This window comes from Platichthys flesus, chromosome 19 (assembly GCF_949316205.1).
Source record: "Platichthys flesus chromosome 19, fPlaFle2.1, whole genome shotgun sequence".
NCBI classification, from domain to species: domain Eukaryota; kingdom Metazoa; phylum Chordata; class Actinopteri; order Pleuronectiformes; family Pleuronectidae; genus Platichthys; species Platichthys flesus.
This window is the reverse complement of record NC_084963.1, coordinates 11627606-11647305: the sequence shown is the minus strand read 5'-3', so window position 1 is coordinate 11647305 and position 19700 is coordinate 11627606. Positions and strand designations below refer to the sequence as shown.

The 19700-nt window shown below is 48.7% G+C and overlaps 1 protein-coding gene across 1 annotated transcript; it reads left to right on the top strand.

Moving 5' to 3' along the window:
* Window positions 1–2310: 2310 nt before the first annotated feature.
* On the top strand, window positions 2311–19076 carry smad7 (SMAD family member 7). The gene is made up of 4 exons (XM_062412822.1): window positions 2311–3774; window positions 4644–4697; window positions 8618–8689; window positions 18170–19076. Exons 1-4 carry the CDS (start codon window positions 3306–3308, stop codon window positions 18706–18708), a joined length of 1134 nt encoding a protein of 377 aa, XP_062268806.1. The 5' UTR covers window positions 2311–3305; the 3' UTR covers window positions 18709–19076.
* The last annotated feature ends 624 nt before the right edge of the window (window positions 19077–19700 follow it).

Genomic DNA, 19700 nt, shown 5'->3' with positions numbered 1-19700 from the left:
ACTGACTGCCATGTGCAGCTGAAGTAGTTCATGCAAGTTTGGGTTTGAAATGAGTAAAAGACAAGGGAATGAATGGAAACGTTGATAAATTTGACTACTTCCTGGAGTCTGGAGAAGAGTCTCTCTCACACACGCACACAATCACAAGGGAGGTAGAAAGGCACAGATAGGGGAGGGGGCAGTGTGTGTGTGCGTGTGTGTGTGTAGTCACTTCAGTCCCTGTGACAGACCTTTTTCCCCTGACTGACTGATTACTTCCAGACTGCCTCGTAAAAAAAAGAAGCGACGCAGTCCCATCCATGCGCCGTTTGGGCTCGTTGCGCTGCGCTTCTGCTCGGCGCCAGTGGGGGATCCTGAGACAATGCGGGGGATGAGCTATTCACACACACACACACACGCACACACACGCACACGCACACACATCTCCCCTATCATCATTATCAGCCATCCATCCCCCCTGCCCTGCAGCGACACTGGCTCACTGGCACATTAGCATACTGCTGCCTGCACCTCCTCCCCCTAGAAAGGCTACTGTCTGTCTGTCTGGGGAGCAGCAAACACACACATACACGTAAACACAGTCTATGGTACACACAGACACGTATAAGGACATTTTTTATTTACCCAGTGGATGACTGGGGGAGGATATTCTTTCAACAGAGTTTGGTGTATTTTACATACTGAACGGTTCTAGGTTGAGTCTCACAATTCAACATCACTGCTAATAAACTGAACTTGTCAAAAAAAAGGTTTTTATGGCTTGTTTGTCACTGGCTATATTTGCCCTTATATGCACAATATCTTGGTTTTGGTCTTAAACGTTTTTATCTTCTTAAGTTCAGTATTTTTACTATGGTAATTAAGAGTGGTCGACTATTTGCATTGTCTCCATAGAAACACATATTTACCTGCGCACATTGTGTTTTGTGTTGTTTTCATTGTGCTTTACCTCCGTAATTCCTACTTGCCTTTCTTGCACTGTATGTGTTTCAAGCTATATTTAACTTACATTTTCTTCTGGATCACTAAAGTATCTATCTATCTATCTATCTATCTATCTATCTTTATATCTGTCTATCGATCTAGTTTTATGTATGTATTTGTTTATATCCTCAAAATAAATCATATATATATATGTATTGAATGACAAAGAAATAGGGAGGAAGCTGTCGTGCTTTAGTTGCAAAGTAAGAAAGGAAATTGATCCTCAGCTGATGGAAAGTTCTCTGGACAAATACAGGTGGAAACTGTTGTGTTGATAATTAAGAGAGTGTGTGTGTGTGTCTGTGCGTGTGTGAGTGTGTGTGTGTGTGTGTGTGTGTGTGTGTGTGTGTGTGTGTGTGTGTGTGTGTGTGTGTGTGTGTGTGTGTGTGTGTGTGTGTGTGTGTGTGTGTGTGTGTGTGTGTGTGTGTGTGTCCAGAGGGGGGCAGCAGCGCGCTCCCATCTGCGTTTCGGACATGCAGGCGGTTTGTACTGGCGTGTATATTCCCTACATTTAGTCTGGCAGGTACGACTTCTCTAGCCGGGCTCCTTCACATTTAGATGGTAACCTTATACACGATCCAAAACTACCATCGTGTACATGTGAAGTCAAAGACTAAACATTGGTGGGGTTAATAGTGGAGAAAAGGAGCGCAAGTGCATCCTGAGAGTCCGTACGCAGGGTGAAAGTATACATTGGTTAAAACCATAGAACTGTAAAACAAGCTAAACTGAATGATTAACATGAAAACATCTGAAATGTTTCATTTGCAGCAGAAAAGTCTTAGAAAGGGAAGGTTTGAGTTATATTGACTATCAAACAACATGTGATCCATTCAATTGGCGGATCCCCATTTTTATAAACATATGTACAATGAAAATGAAAATGAAACAGGATCCAGGAGGGAAACACTCTAAATTGTCATAAGTTACATATGTGTAGATTGTCACTTTTTCTTTAATCATCCACTTATCAAAAGTTGTTAAATAAGATCAAATAGAAGAATAGACGCTTTTATAAGAGATATTGGATTTACAATAGTTTTATAAGTCTTAATATATTTAGTGTTTATTTAACATTTTAAATTATAACACTAGTAACTTTAATGTGGGAGTTCGTATCTTTGGGCCCAACTCACACTCCTGTGCTCTATTCTCGCCCTTTTCCTATTTCTTTTAATTCCTCTATTCCTTTATGTGTGCTATATGCGTGCGTGTGTGTGCTATGTGCGTGCCCGTGAGCGTGCGCCGTGGGCTCCACTTGATCTGTTGTTTGCGCAACACAATCACATTTCTTTTAAGCGACAGGGTGTCTAGACGCACACGTGACCGGGCGCGTCAATGCGCACTGGAGACTGGAGACGGAGCAAGGGCACCCGAACCATCCGCCTCATTTACAGACAGACGCGAAGCCCTCTCCACATCACTCGTCGGTTCCCACACACGGAAACTTCGTGTGAGATTATACGGGCGTTGGATTATTTCTTTATTTCTGTATTTCTGACGGATTCGGCGCCTGAATCTCGGTGTTTTATTTAATTTTTAATTTTTTTGCGCGGACATAGCCCGAGGGTCTCTCGCGTTTTTTCCTCCTCGAACGCACAGGGTCAGAGATCCAGTCCTGGATTTGAGTCCCCGGCTCTCCAGCAGACCACAGACCCACTGCACACTCGCACCGTAACGGATAAAACCCGAGTAGAAGCCCGGCTGGTGGTGGAGGAAGGGAAGAGAAAGCCCTTCTCTGCGCAGTCGGATCAAGGATTTTGTGGATTAATGTTCATGAGGACGCGAGCCTCGCTTTCCATGGGATAATTGTGCGTTTATTTCCAAGCGGGGCCCTCAGTTTAGTACAGTTTTTACCGCGATGTTTGTAGGCTCTGCTGAAAACCGACACGGGGTGTGTTTTAAAGGGGTCAGATCGCGGTGCTAGGCTGCACATCACCCAACAAATCCTGACGCATCCGCGGCTACATGCGTCCGCGTCCCCCCCTATGCCACGGAGGTGTTTAGGCTGCGAGATTCAGTTTTATAGCCCGCTCTTAAACGCCCCCCGGGGGTTATGGTTATTTATCCCCCAGAGGAGACGCTGACTGTCCCGTGAACTGCTGCTTTTTTCTCCCCCCCCCCCCCACCTCGGTGATCTAGTCTGCAGGAGGCAGAGACTGGCGCATGCTACAGATTTCCTCCGCTCATCCAGCTCATCCCAGTTTTTCCACCGTCTCTTCTCAGGCTGCTTGTCACCGCCTGGACTCGGATCCCGGAATCTTCATGATTTGCGGACACCATGCTCGTTTTTTAGCCGGGGAACCCTCTTTTCGTCCCGCATGTTCAGGACCAAACGATCGGGGCTCGTCCGGCGACTCTGGAGGAGCCGCGCGCCCGTGGAGGGCGACGGGGAGGCGGATAGAGGGACGACGCATGGATCCGGGGGCTGCTGCATGGGCAAAGCGACAAAGGTGGCCAAGTCCGGCGCCGGGTCCGAGGCCGAACTGAAGGCGTTGACCCACTCCATACTCAAAAAGATTAAAGAGAAACAATTAGAGGTGCTCTTGCAGGCGGTGGAGTCCAAGGGGGGCGCACGGAGCCCCTGCTTGCTCCTGCCCAGCAAAGTGGACGCCAAAGTGGGTCAACAGTCTTACTCTCTCCCCATGCTGCTCTACAAAGTGTTCAGGTGGCCGGACCTCAGGCATTCCTCGGAGCTCAAGAGGCTGTCTTGCTGTGAATCCTACGGGAAAATCAACCCGGAGCTCGTTTGCTGCAACCCGCACCACATGAGCAGGCTTTGTGAACTCGGTGAGCCGGATTATTCTTTTTAAATTTAAATTACCCCCCCCCCCCCATCCATCCATCTGTACATCCTCACAACAATATTCATTTCTGCTGGTGTTGTGGGGCCTTATTCTTAATCCAAACACAGTATGTGAAAAGAATTGCCAGGCTTTTAAAGCACCAATTAGCCTTATTCAAATGACATCACCTCCTTTGGCCCACTTGTCTTGAGTTTCCAGAAGGTCAAACTGGGCCCAGGTGGAAACCGTGCCAAGTGGTCCTCCTCCATGTTGTCATTCCATTTCAATTTAACATCTTCCCCTCCCAGCAATCGACTCTTACAATCATGTTTTTCAAACTATTAAATGTGTTGATTGCCCAGTAAAGATCCATTTATTAGGCCGCCACCCAACATGTTTTCCTTATAAGAGCCGTCTTACTCCAAACTCAAAACAGGGATATTTCCAACTTCATCAAACAAGCAGCCCTGTCTGGCATTTCAGCATTTCACAATTGGCATTTCCAAAGTGCAAAAGCGAGTCAGCCAGGGCTTTACAGTCTTTCCACGCTGAAGTTTCCAGCCCCCGTGTGTGTGTATGTGCGTGTGCTTGCTTGGCGTCCCGGGCCAAAAGAGGCCCGTATCTCAGTTTGTCCTAGACGCTGATAGTGGCCCTCCTGGCGCCAGGCGGCCCCCTGTTTATCTGCCTGCCAATGAAAGGCAATAGCCGCCCGGCCCCGGCCCTCTCTGCTTTCCTCTGCAGGCTGAGGCTGACAGACACAAACCCCCCTCTTTTTCCCTTAAGAATGAAACTGCTCTTATCATAAAGTTGAGATCTCTCCCTTCTCTTCCTATGCTCATGCGTCTTCTTCTTTTTTCCTCCCTCCACATGCAGAGTCTCCTCCTCCTCCATATTCTCGCTATCCCATGGACTATCTTAAACCACCAGGTGAGCCCAGTCTATACACAGACACAGACATGTAGATTTCTGCACAACATGCACATTGACCAGGCTTCTTCTTGTGTTCATAACTGATTATAGGTTGTGTGACATTGCATATAGTCTTACACACTTCCCCCTGCAGTGCATTTATGAGCGTGTGTGTGTTTGTAGGAAATGGCTCCATGTTATGTTGTGATTTATGATAGCAGAGTGGCACGCCTGGCTGGCTGGCTGGCCGGGCAGTTCTTTTGTGGCTGACTGCCAGGGCAAAGCAGCACAAAGTTGAGATACCAGCCACAGACTGACTGAGGACGTCACCAGGGGCATATTGTGTGTGTGTGTCTTTATTGTATGGGTGCTTGTTTGTGTGGGTCCATTTTCTATTGTGAATCGCAGTGAGTGAGAGAGAGAGAAACAGGCAGACAGCGTTGTGTCTGGAGCCAGACAGCCATTATCAACTGGATTGATTGAATTATTAAGGCTGAGGGCTTGTGGGTGGATGTGTGTGTGTGTGTGTCGCAGTCCCACATCTCATGTTAGTTTTTGGGTCTGGGGGAGAGCCTTTCCATGTGATCTTACAACAGTTTCCCCCACCACTTTACAAGCTTTAGTCTTTTTGTACTGTTATCTGCCTGCACCTGTGCCAGATTCCACACGCTGCTATTCCCTGGTGCCGGAAAAGTGGCATCAAGTTATGTCATCACCTATTAAAGTGTGTTACATTTCAGGATATAACCAGAACAATGTCATAACGGCGGGAGGGTGAAGGAGGTTAGTTTCTCTACAAGTCACAGAAACGGTGACAAAGTATGGGACGCGCTGGGGCCCCTGTTAGGAATTTTCTGATTCTCTCCCTCGCTCATTTGCTCATTTATACCCCCAGTGTGTGGCTGTGGTGTCAGTGCAGGAAGAGCTCCGGGTCGAACAATGACCAGTCGGCCGTGCAGCCGTCCAGTTAGTCAGGAGAAGGAGAAAGTGGCTTTCAGTGAGTGGAAACAATAGGAAGTCATAGCAGCTGCAGCCGTGTGTTCTTCAAAAGCTGCCCCTCGCTCCGTCTTTGTCGTATTAACCCACCGGGCTTCCGTCATATTGTTTTGACTTGAAAAGCATTTCAAAGACGGAGCAGAAATTGGTCCAAAGATATTGAGAGAGAAATCCTATTTTAAATTATTAAGTACTCAAGCCCTCTCACGCTGGTGTGACGTGAGTCTCGGGGCAGGAGTTCATTTTGGAGTCTTTCCTGCGATGAAAGGAAACAAAAAGGTAAATAGGAAATGCAAGCTGGATGGAGAGAGGGGAAATGATTATATAACTCATGTTACCACCCCATTTCTCCATACAGAGCAAAGGGGAAGAAAGAAAAAAAACTTAAATTGGTGTGACTGTGTGGGAACTGCCAACAAGAACAGAACACGACGCGGAAAATATCACCAGGCCCCTGGGACTCTTAGGAATATAAGTGCTAAGTGGAACCATAAAGGGTTCTCTGGCCTTTCTTCAGGTGAACCCTTTTTGGACCCCGGTAGAACTTTCTATAAAACACCCTTATTTACTGTTGACTGGAGACTATGACAAAACACAAGCGAGATTCATTTAATAAAGATTCCAGGTGCAAACAAATTTAAAACTTCGGAAATATGTGTAAACCTTACATGTTCAAGGTTGATAATCTGACAACACCTATGCATGGAAGAATATTAGAATACTTCTTTGAACCAAAAGTGAAACCAAAGCCCCTCAGAAAGTTAGCTTTTGGAACCCTTATTTCTAAGAGTGTCTCAAGTAGATGCTTTTATAAAACTTTCTTTGAATATGGACATCTCATAAAAAAATATATTTGCATTATTTAAGTGTGCAGCTCACCTGTCATGTTATTTCCTTGTTTGGCTGTGTTCAGTGAGTGCAGCTGCAGTTGTGGTTAATCAAAGGATACAGTGTCTGCCTGTCTGTGTTGGTGAAGCCGGGTGAAAGACAACATATATTAATAGGACAATGGAGCAGGCTGGAGGGTACACGCACACACACATGCACACGCATGCACGGAGGACAGACAAGCTTATCATGTAGAAAGACGGGTTTTTCCCCAGCGCCTTGGTGAGCTGTTGGTCATCAAGTCCCTTCCCATTACTGCAGGCTACGACCATTTTCTGCACTATTCTTTGCATTTGCTCGATACACGGCCGTGTTGAAACATCGTGACATTCAGAAACTCTCACCAGTCAATTTTTTGAAAGCAATTCAATTTAAAAAAAAAAAAAAGAAAAAAATTAAAAAAAAGGAATGCTTTTTTTTTTTTACGATGATGGTTTTATGCTTCCAGCGAGCAGGAAGTGGGGGTTATATGTGTCAGGGCGGCTGTCTGCTCCAGCAGCAGCGGCGGTCAATATGAAAGCAGCCCCAGACTAAAAATGCTACCTTGTCTCGGCCCTGGGGAATATAAATCACACACTGTTTAGCTCTTTCTCTTCGGTAGCCCCCCCCCCCCCCCCCCCCCCCCTTCTTTAGGGCCTGTGGTCAGCTGTGAACTGTTGCCCGGGGAGACCAGGGCAATGCAGCTGGAAGCCTTTGAAAGCCCGACATTGCCCCGTGCATCTGGTTATAGCGACCGCAGCAGCACGGGCAGCGTACAGACGGGGCCAGGTTGGCGGCGAGGAACACTTCTGAGATACTTCGCTCGTCCGCTCGGCCGCGCAGGAGGCCAGCGGGACAATCTGTTAGACAGAGAGTGGAAGTATTCAACAGAAACGCCGTCCTCCTCCGCCTCCCCCTCCTCGCCATATGTGGATGAGATGCTTACAGAGCCCCAACACGCTGTACGGCCAGAATCCGGTTTTCTTCACTCTGCATTTTGTTGTTTTAGCCTCTGTGGGATTGAGCTGAATGCAGCAGTCCACGTAATACACCCATCAGGGGAAAACTGCACGTTGAGAGTCGCAATCCAGTAAGAGCGGAGGTGACCACTGCCGCACACCGTGGTCGGACGGATGGTAGGTGCAGAGCAGCGTTGACGTGCAGCGAAAGGAATGTATCATTAGTGAATTCCAAGCTACCAGCAGCAGCAGCAGCAGCTCTGCGGCAGAGCTAGCCCCTCTCCCAACGGTGTGTGTTTGTGTGTGTGTGTACTGCTCGGCCTGACACACACAGCAATTTTGTTAAAGCTCCATTCAGGTGTCATGTCGAAACTAGTCGACGTTACAAGCCTTGGTGGGAGTTCAGCATTCAGATGCTCAGAGGAGGGCGGGAAGAGAATGTCGAGCTTCTCATTCTCGTTGTTGTGCGCCGTTCAGAAAATCTTATGCCGATTGGCTGTCGAGGCCTTTTTCCGGCTCTTGCTTGCCTCATTCATTTTTTTAATTTCCCCGAAATGTAGTGTGTCTTGGCAGCGACACGCACATATTTAAGTTATTTTGAGGCACATCGATTTGTGATTCTCTTAAATGCCTAAAATTCACAAAAAATAAAATGTTATTAGACATTAATCAGAGGTTTTTGAACGGCTATCACAGAACAGCAAGTGTTTCACTCCAGTCTTCTAGTGTTTGATCTGTATTTGGTTATTGAGCTGGGATGAGAGTCTGGGGGCCAAACTCTAGCCTCAGTCATTAGCAGAGAGAATAGAGCCCCTTTCCAGACCCGGCAGCTCTTCTGTGCGGAGATACAGGGCTAACGTTTCTCCTGAAGCAGTGGATTATGGGGGATTATCGGGGGTGTAAGAAACTCTGCTGTGAGGAGTCTTCTGCATGTGTGTGAGAGTGTGAGCTTCGTCGTCAGCGTCTTCATTAGGCATTGATTTCACCAGAGTGATTGACGGCCTCACAGCTGCTGCCCCTCAGACACACACACACACACACACACACACACACACACACACACACACACACACACACACACAGTACTAATTCAAAGTCTGTCTCTCTCTCCATTAGATTCTCCAGACTCTGGACCCTCATCTAGTGAAACTGGGGGAACAACATACTCGGCCCCTGTGGGGCTTTCAGGTAAACATCCCTTCAAAGAAATTGTTTGTCATATTCTTCTCCTCTTCTGCTCTGTTTTCCTTTTCCTTTGCATTCCTCCCATCTCCCCTCCATTTCTTGTGACAACGAGGCAGTGATTGTGGGGGCCCCTGCTTCCCCTCTGTAATAAAAAAAAAAGAACCAGTGGAGTAGGAGGGTGGTGAATTTCTCCCACATCCACATAAATTCCTCCCTCCTGGCTCTTTGAACAACACTCCTCTTCCTCTCTCATTCCCTCTCATCCCTTCCCTGTGTTATGTTGTAATGGAAGCCAAACACGCTCAGCCATTGTTTGAAGAAGAATATGCTCCGTGCGTGTACTATTGTGTGCGTGTTTGTCTGGGTGTGTTTGTGTGTATACACTGGGGGGATGACCTTGTAGACTCTTCTCGGAGCTCCCTGCGCGGATAAAAGCGAGACGCGGGCACCTTCCTCTCTTCCATCTGTCATGCACGACGTGTTTCGGGCCTCCTTAGCTTTACTTCCCATAATCCCCTTTTGGCAGCGTTTGCCTTCCTTACCCAGCAGCACCCTGTCCATAGGCTACAGAATGAGCGAGAGAAGGAGTTTGCTTCCCGCTGCCTGGAGATCGCTCTATTGCTGTTCTCTGCTTTCCTTCACCTCAGATGGTTCTCATTACTGGGCCTTTAAAGCCTGTTTTATGTCAGTTGGTGTTCACTGCCCATTTTCCCCCCTCCTTTGTTTGGTGGTAGGGGGATGGAGGGGTTAGACTGCGTGTATGTGTGTGTGTGGGTGTGTGTTCTTAGATGGGAGAGGAGATAGGAGCCTTATTTAAAAGAACAGAGGGACCAAAAATCAACCTCCTCCTCCTCCAGACCCCCAGATGGACACTAAAGTCCTCCCTGTGTGTATTAAGTAAAGACACATTTTAGACCCGGTTGAAAACTGTGAAACCCAAGAAGTGGTGTCTTAACAGGCACCCCCATGCTCCCTCCCATACTCCGTCCCTCCCTCAGCAAGGCGCACATGCAACCCCTCCTCCTTCTTGCCTGTTTTCCTTCCTGGCGAGGATGACATGGCAGCGTCGGGTCGGCGCGCCAGTGAATGGGCCCCCTCTGTAAAAGCAGCAGAGGTAGAAGAAGGCCGCGATGGCCAAAGCGCTCTGCCCTCATGATGTCTCTGGCAGGCTGAGAAAAAAAAAAACAACAGACCGCTCCATTCCTCCTTCCCCCTCCCTCCCCTGCCTCTCTCCTTTCGCTCCCTCCCTCTGGGGCCCTGACAAAAGAAACATGGCTCTCGCGGAGGCCTGCTGCTGACCTTCTGATTCACTCGCTCTGCCCTTTTTATGTTCTTCACCAGACACATTTGCAGAGAGGAAGGAGGAAGAGAGAGGAGGGCGGCTGTGAGGGTAGCAAAGACTTCAGCCAGAAGTCAGCGGGATCTGTGCGTTGTAGTAGAACAATTAAGTGCTTGTCGTCTTTTAGCAGCTGTTGACTTGCTCTGGAGTGGCATGATTTAAAAGAAGTACCCATCTGGAAAGCACAGCTAAGTCCGAGCTGATGAGATGCGGTTAGAGGAAACATCCTTCCTTCTCTCCATCTCGGAGCGCCAAGGGCCTCCGGGCTGGAAGGAGTTAAAGCGAGCCGCGACAGCGACAAGCACAAATGCAAACTAGGCTGCCTGCCAGGCTACCAGCTCCAAAGCTCCTCTTGCTGGCTCACGTCATCGGCTCGGAACAGAGCGGAGAGTGGTGAAGAGAGGAGAGCAGGGGTTGGTGGCTGTCAGAGGCCTGGGTCTGGGTGTCGGGGGTGCTGATCTCATGACCTGAGATTGTGTCTTTGTTGTGGATGTGTGTGAAAGCAACTGTTCCATGCTTGTGCTGCAAAAACCGCGGTTTGGTTCTGATGCAGATATATTAGTTTGACAGGTTTAGGCGTGTTTTAACATAAATTGATATAAATGTATCTAAATGTTCTCAAATGTTAAATAATGTCTCAACACAGGCAGATGTGAAAGATCTTTATGTCTAAAATTAGACACCTATCAAATGGAGTTTGGAACTATCTTGTCAAACACCTCCAGTTTTCTGCTCTTAATAGTTTTGATACTTGGTAATTAGGACGCGTATATTTCCAAGAAGATCAATAGCTTTAGTTTGTATGTGTTGTTGTGTGTGTCTGTGTGTGTCCGTGGCATGCTGGCTGGTGCCGTCGGGGACTGACCCGGAGTGCCTGTGTGTAAGAGGATCCAGTCGGGCCCACTGACGTGTACGCACACACTCGCATTCTCACACACACACACACACGATACATCCACACAGACAGGCAGATAGAGTGACCTGGTGCGAGCCCTGGCGCACTGCCGACTGTCACACAGGCGCTTCCTCCCACTGCAGGTTAAATTTAGGCCCAGTTGTATTCCTACACCCCCGGCCAGTCACCTCGCTGGACAGACTGTCGTCCGGCCCTTCAGTCAGTTAATTAGTCATCCGGTGAATCGGCAGGAGGTCTAACCTTCATCGGGGGGCTCTGACAGAGATTAAATTTAGTCTTAGCACCTCAGGTCGTTAAATCATACTCGTTCTGCTGTCACACGGAGGGCCCCTGGAGAAACGGCCCATTTTGGGTCCAGGCCCAGTGAGAGAAGGCCCCGTCCTTGAATTTGTTTATCGCAGATGCAATAACTAAGACACTATCTTAGGATTCTTTTTTGGAAACTAACTAAGCAATAAACAGCTCAGAAACAGAGAAGCCTCAGTCTCTCCTTCTCCCTCTCTGTCTCTCTATGTCTCTCTCTCTCTCTCTCTGCATTCCTGCCTTGTTTGGGTTAGTAGGGAAAGGAAAGGGCTGCGCAGGATATGACCTCATGTCTTTGAGGAAAAGGCGAGCGGACAGGGAGGCAGCCGAGGCCCCGTCTTGACGGAAAACAAACACTGGGGTGCACCAACCACAAAGCAAGGAGGGAGGAGAAAGAGAGAAAGAAACTGAGCATTTTCCTATACTTATTTATTTATGTTGAGATCAAATGTACACCTCAACTGTAACATCCAGGTGACGTGAGAAAACAGACCCTTTCTGTACCTTAAAAACTGTTTCTGTTTTAAATCCCGATCTTTCTTTTTGTCGCTTAATTTTCTCCCTCCATTGCTCGAACAGTTAGAGGAAGGAATGAAGTGGGAGAGAAGATGGCGGCTTTGGGTGGAGGGAGAGATGGCCGGCAGCTCTGCTCTGTTCTCTGTAATTTGGAGGCCGTGTGTTCGCCAGCGAGCAGAGCAGAGCGGAGCCGGGCCGCTCCGCGCCGGGCCAGGATCTCTCATTACTCCCCACTTCCTCTCCTTGCGCGGCAGCCAAGCCGCCTCTTGGCAAGGGAGTCAAGTTTGGTTTTGGCCGTCCTCTTGTTCCCCACCCTGTGTCATTATGCTGCGCAAATCGAAAAAACAGCAGAGCGGAGACGGCGGAAGATGGAGAGAGAGAGGGGAAGGGAAGGGAAAGGAAGAAGAGAGGCGAGGATAGGGCAGAGCGTGCACAAGCTTTTCAGTAGATTTTCTCTCAGATTCGTGTTGTCTTCTCCTTAGCGTAGCATCGAGGTAGCATTTCTAGTTGAAAACATTTGCCTACCTTAGCACAGCCTGTCGACTGAAAGGTGGGCTATGCAGATTTGGCACCGAGCCCGAGCTGGAGGGAAGCCCAGAACAAGATGAACATTGTTTTGGTTTGCAGTCACTTTGTGGAAGTGGATTTTTTTTAAAAAATATATTAACCACAGTGTATGAAAAAAATGAAGTGAGAGAATGTGTGTGTGAAGGAGAAAGAGGAAGCGACGAAGGACACCTTCCTCGTCCCCCTTTAGCAGGGTAAAAATTAAAATTGGTATTAAGTGGAGACGCATTTCTGCAGAAGTGTGTGTGTGTGTGTGTGAGAGATTTCTGGTGTGACACACATGGCGGTCGTCTCCACCCGCCTGCCTGCTCATTCATGTAGTCACTTTGTCGTTTGTTTACTCAGACTGGTGTGCGTGTGTCTTTATCTCAGGGACAGACAGACAGACTCAGCCACATCTCTATCACAGACCACAGTGCTTGCATACCACACACACACACACACACACACACACACACACACACACACACACACTCACAGAACTACAGTTCAGAGGAACATCATTATTATGAAGTGAGTAACAACACCGTAGAAGCGCCGACCGCACACAACTGGCTCTGTTGGTTTGGTTACGGCGCGTCTATCATTTTAGTTCCCACGGTGTTTCGGCGCCACAACAATGCAGCTGATTGTTCGGCTTGTCTGTCCATCTGCCCGTTGCAGTGGGTGATCTCCTGACGTGTGTTTGCAAAAGTGAGCTGATGACATCATTACGGACATTGGCAACCGGGTAGCCAGCTAGCCAGTGTTTATTTGTCCTGTCACCCTGGGAAAATGGGGCCTGCCGGGGGGGTGGACCGCGTGTGAGGGTCAACATGATGGAGTGTTTGAATAATAACTCAGGACGGACGTGTAACAGGGGTGCACAACGTCCACGTCGTTCTATAATGTGGAGAGTCCCCCAAGTTTGTTATGAAAGCGTCTCGAGTTTTATCTCGGAGGAAGAAAAACACAATTCCCAGAGCGACATCAAGACATTTGGATCAAGTAATCACAGCAGAACACGTCCACTCAGAGAAAACGATGCCATAGATGGAGGCATTAGGAAAACATGCTCCATTTCTCCATCCTTATCTTCTTCTTCCCCGCCGGTCGGTCGTGGCCGGATGGTTCGTGTTGGAGATGGCGTGTGTGCGAGTCGTTCTCTCTATCTATGTTTCTGCGAGGAGTCAGATCGGCAGATAGCAAAACTGTGCCACTCCCCTGTGTGGTTTTCCTGCCATCAGGGCTTATTTATGCTTCTTGAAATGGGCACTTCCTCTGTCACCTACTTAACCCACCACCATATATTCTTCTTTAAAGTCGGATACATACGTCTGTATTTAAGTAATGCATAATGTTGCGCTGGTGGAAAAAGTTCCATCGAACCTTTTTGTGTTCCTACATCGATCTGCCGCCGCGTTTTCAGTCTTCTCCGTGTAGTTTGGATGCCAGGAGTATAAAAAACATAGTAATGTGGATGTAGCCACAGTGTGAGACTACATTTGCTCCTACAAGCATAAACCTGGCTCACATTTGTGCGGCTGTGTTGTATTGATGTGAGACAAGAACTATTCCTCCTTTTTTTTACCTCACAAATTGGATTGGAAAAGTGTTCTTTTTCTGAAGGGGTCGCCTGACGTTGAATTTCTCTCCGCGGAGGAGAGTGCAGCGTAGGAGGACTCCACCTTCGACAAGACCAAACAGTCTTTTGTGAACGCAGACAGGAAATGCTGCGGCTTTCATTACAGACGGAAACACGCTCATGCTCACAAGGTTGAGCATATACGGCGTGGCAGGGGGACCGAGAGGAATGCCTCCAGGGTGACCCTCGACCTTTGGAATAGACTTTCCCCCGGCTCGGGAGAGGGTGTTGACTTAGAAAATAAGGCGCTGTGAAGAGTCCTTCCTTCCCCCTTGAGCTGTTTCCTTCATGTCTTCCTCATTCCTCTCTTCAGCCACCTTGTGTGCGTCTGATGACGACAGTGTCATTACGGTGTAGGCTGAGTAAGGCGTGCACGCACACACACACACACACAAACTCACATAGAGCTCTCAGGGATCGATATGAGACGGTTCTCAGGAGCCTCCTCACTATTTACCGATGTTGATAGTGTTGTGTCCAGAACTGAAGGTTGTGTGTGTACGTGCATGGGTCTGCATGAGGGTGTAGGCGTGTTAATGTGACTGTGTTGACTTCTAAGAATAGTAGCAACCTGGTGTGTGTGTGTGTGTGTGTGTGCGTGTCTGTGTGTGGGTGTGGGTGTGCAGAGTCAGACAGAGGTAATGATTAACCTTTCCAGACTGTGCTTCTGGCCCTGAGAGAAGCACCCAGTCTGTCATCGCCCTTCCCCCCTCCCTTCCAGCCGTCCCGTCCTCCCTCTCCTCCCTCCCCCCCCCCCCCCCCCAGACCAAGTGCAATTGTCTCAGCTAGCGTGGCGTCCGCTCCTAAAGGCCGTAGGACCATTAAAAGCCATGGGGGAGCCGGCGGTGTGTGTGTGTGTTTCTGTTTGCTAAATATGCCCTGATTGTGGTATGGTTTCATTTACATTTATGTAGTGCTTCGAAGAGCAACCCCACCCCCCCCCCTCCCCTAAATACCATAAGCTTATCTCTCATTAAATACCTAAAAAGATATGGCTGCAGGGTGCCGTTTGTGTTTGCACATTTTGATAATGGCTAATAGCTCTCATTAGAGGATCCTTACTTTTTCTTATATTACAATAAAAAGCTTCTTACAAGACCTGGTATCATTATGAACAAGGTCACGTGAAGCTCTCCACACCAGTGGCTTTCTGCAATCATGGAGGGGAGGGGGGGAGGACCCCATGGGACAAACCAGACTGGGAAGCAGACAACTGACACAGGCAGGGCAGAGCAGAAAAGGGGCCGGGTTGTGACAGATGGCCCCGGGGCCGCCGGCTAGCCAGCTTATCTTCAGCGAGGAGAGAAGCCTGAGACGCACACTGGGCTGAAAGGCGGCAGAGCAGACAAGCAGGTGGGGGCGGCAGACAGATAGACGGACTAATGCTCCGGTAGGCAGACACCCAGACACATGCACAGACAGGGGTGGCAGTCGGCGACACCGTCTGACGCACGCGCTCACCTACATGAGAAGCACCTGAAATAGTGTCCGACCGAAACACGAGGCGCTCAGAGCAGCAGACAGCTCGCACGTCAACGCGCACACACACAAACGCAATGTGTTAATATTTAAAATGCAGTGAAATGAGCCGTGCACTTGGAATAAGGTGTGTTGGTACGGGGTCACTCACATTATAGTGTGTGTGTGTGTGTTCAGCAGCATTACTCATGAGGTGTAAGCTCATCTGCTGTCAGGACAAGCTGTGAACATACTCCTCACAAGGCTGCGCCCCACAGATGGAGGAGTCTGCCGGTTTCTCTCTCCCTTTCTCTCTCGCTCCCCCTTCCGCTCTGCTGACGTCCCAAAAAGAAAAAAGGGAAAATCTGGACCGAATTCTGAAGCTATATCAAATTTTTAGTCGCAAATCTCTTGAGTCTAAGTCTAAGAAAATAGTGTCATCGTGATGTCATCAGATATTTACCTCCTGTAATTACAAACTGGATTTTGCAGATTCAAGGCACCAGTGTTTTCACCAGACACTGAAGACATCACAGCTTTACTTCCCTCCCTCTGTTCCCCCGTCATATTTCCCTCTGTTGTTTTTCTGTCTCTCCTTCCAACTGTTTTGCTTTCATCCCCCCCCCCCCTCTCTCTCCCTCTCTTCTCTCCTCTGTGGTTCTCACCGCCAGTCGGGAGTTTCTGAGAGGACAGGAGAGGCGACGAGGGAGGGGAAGCGGGGCAGTTAGTGCAGTCCTGAATAGCAGGGTGTTTTCAGGCTGCAATGACAGGCTCAGACAAGCAGCCGCTCTAATGACCTCTGACGCCAGGGCCTGTCTCTCTCAGCAATAACAAACACACACACACACACAAAGACACACACACACACACACACACACACAGGGCCCCACAGGTGAGCTCCGCCAGCAGGCCCTGTGTCAGCTGTTAAGAAAGTCCACCGCGTCCTTCGTCTTGGTGGTTCCTGTACGTACACGCAGAGCCGACGTGAGAGCACGGCCCGGGTCAGAGACTCTGCTTGACATCATCCTGAGACGTGGGAGATACTTTTCTCTCTCTTATCTCCAAGATAAATGCTTTTCTTCCTTCCATTTAGTCTGAGGTAGATAACCGGGTACTTAGTTTCCCCCCAGCACCCCGTAGGGACAGATTTTACGATAAACTCCCCGAGGCTTGGTTCTGACCAACTTCAAAGAACACAGCCCCTCTTGTTTTACGGAAGGCCTGCTTTCAGTTCCCCCCCCGTTTCTGTGTCTCTTCTCCCAGCGTTGTCTTGTTCTTCCCTTTTTTTTTTTCCTCCCTTGCGTCTAATGAAGGGGCTAATGACAGACCGCGGCTAGTCCGCTCGGGCCGACAGAGATCCTGCCGCATTAATGTTGCAGTTTGTCTCAGACGGGACCTTCCAAATTGCCGGTTGCGTTCACAGCCACCGCAGGATGAAACGAGGAGTAAGGGTGGGGGCGTGCGGTGGTAGGCTGGGGTTGGATGGGAAGGATCGGGCCGACTGAAACTGCTCAGAGGGAGGCTCTGTTCAGTCCCCCCCCGGTTACATATATTTCCTCTCTTAGAGCTTTCTTAACCCTTGAATGTGTCTTTCAACCAGGCTGGATTTGAGTGTGTGTGTGTGTGTGTGTGTGTGTGTGAGCGGGAGAGAGAGAGAGAGAGACAGGATGTGCAAATTGATTGCTGAGCAGTTGATGGAAGCAGTAGGTGATTAGGTGAAGTGGGGAGAGGAAGCAAAGTTGCAAAAGTAACAGTCAAAATATGGGAAAAAGCATTCCTTCTCTCCCTCTCACCCCGCCCCCTCTTTTTCTTTTCCTCTCTCTCCGTCTCCCTCTATTTCCCTCGCGCCTGACTGGCTCCCACTTTTCTAGCTCGGAGCCAGATTTCTGCGGAATAGAGATATGAAGAGGGAAGAGGGACGGCGCAGGAGGCACACGAAAAGGGAGACAGGGGAGGGAGGAGGTGGTGGCGGTGGGGGTTGGAAACTGGAGCACGGCCAGTGCTACACTTCTTTTACGCTCAGGGGGAAACTTTAGACTGGAGAGGCCTGGCTTGTCAACAATTCAGACACCAGGGCTTGAGAGTTAACGGCCAGCCTCTCTCGGCGGCAAAACGCCATGTGCTTCGCCGTAGATGAGGGGGGGGGGGGGGGGTTGGGGAATGGTTTACGCGCTTGTGTGAAAGTCCCCTTCGTCTCCTTGCCGTTGCTCAGTTACCGCGGCCTTGTCTTCCTCGGCAAATTCAGACAGAACGTTTCTGATTTCCTCCAGCAGGGTGAAGCATGTTGCCGTCGGGAGACGATTGGGACGGGCCGGTTGACGTCAGCACATTGTTGGCCACGCCGCTACAAAAATATTGCCAGACAGACGATAAGCGTTTAATGCCTAGACAAATATTGTACTGCGTGTGGACACTTGCCTGCCAATGTCTCTGAGTTGCTTCTCCTGTCTGAAGTCCAGGAATTCCAACATGGTTTTTCCTGTATGGCAGAAATTGAGGATGACAGTTGAGTTTTGGCTCTCGACTAAAGCACATTCTCCATTTCCCAAAACGGGGATAAGGAAGAGGTGTGCAGACATACAAATGTTTACAAAGATATTTCTCATCATCCCTCATCCAAGCTTCCTGCACTCATCTTTTCCCCTCTCCCCCTTCTTGTCTTTGCTTTTCGATGTGTGTTCATATTTCAGTGCCAACACGTTGTTACTGCGCCCCTTGTTCATATGTCTAACCATCTCCTTCCTCTGTTTCCCCCCTCAGATTCCCTGGCAATGCAGGAGTCTGGCGAGCGGTCCCATTGGTGCGTGGTGGCATACTGGGAGGAGAAGACACGCGTCGGGCGCCTCTACTCGGTCCAGGAGCCCTCCCTGGACATCTTCTATGATCTACCTCAGGGGAACGGCTTCTGTCTGGGTCAGCTCTGCTCCGATAACAAGTCCCAGCTGGTGCAGATGGTGCGGGCCAAGATCGGCTATGGCATCCAGCTGACGCGTGAGCCGGACGGGGTGTGGGTCTACAACCGCAGCTGCTACCCCATCTTCATTAAGTCGGCCACACTGGACAACCCGGACTCGCGCACGCTGCTGGTGCACAAGGTGTTCCCCGGGTTCTCCATCAAAGCTTTTGACTATGACAAGGCCGGCAGCCTGCAGCGGCCCAACGACCACGAGTTCACGCAGCAGCCTCGCACAGGCTTCACTGTGCAGATAAGCTTTGTGAAGGGCTGGGGACAGTGCTACACCAGACAGTTCATCAGCAGCTGCCCGTGCTGGTTGGAAGTCATCTTCAACACACGATAGCAGCAGCCTTTCCCACCTCTTCTGCCCCCTCCCCAAACAGACTACACCTTCTTTCCCTTTTTTTTGTTTTGTTCCAGGGGTTCAAAGAGAGGAAAAAGGTTTCAAAAGAAGACGAAAGTATACGATTCTGACGGACTTTGTTTAATAAACGACAAAGATTTAATTAAATAAAAATAAGAAGCGAAAAATGTATTTTATGTTATATATAAATATATTATTAATTGTAAATATGAAGACGTTTTATATGCATCATTATTTATGTATTGTGCAATGTGTTGATGAAAAAGAAAATAAGATGCACTTTGCTTAATATAAATGCAAAACAAAGAAATGCCAAAATAAAAAAAATGTACAAATAACACGTTTTACCTTTTGGGTTTGTGGTGGTTTCATTCACTTTTTTTCAGGGGTTGGTTTGTTTTGTGCATCATCCAAATTGGATTACTCGAATGGACCCGCTTGAAAATTGCGTTGCTGAAGGATGTCACGTCGCGGATCGCCAAAGCGTTTTCCCCGTGAGAAATGAGTCATAGTTTGACAGCGCCGTAGCTCACTGTCCCCTCTCTCACAGGCTCATTATAACTTTTTTTTTTTTTTTTTAATTGGGCTGTTCAGGAGTTATTTCGGGATGAATGTCCCTCTTCCTCCTGTGTCATTAATCGACCGGTGACATCAGAGCCAGGAAGCGGTACTGCGAAATTTCAGGAACCAATAAAGTCAACAGACGACCCAGCTTCCTCAAGGAGCCGTCTCGTTTGAATTGGCCTGTAGAGGAAGGAGCGTGTTACCTGTATCAAACAATCACATTGAGAATTTCGGTGCCACACCGGAGGGAACACACACGTATTGGAAGATTCCAAACTTTTCCTAGACATCTTAGATTTCAGAGAGACTGGAGCAAGAATGCGTTTAGAGACAAAGGCCTATTTATGACCCATTGTATTTCTAAAAACAAGACAAAACAGATTTCCTTCTATCAAACCCGAACAGTG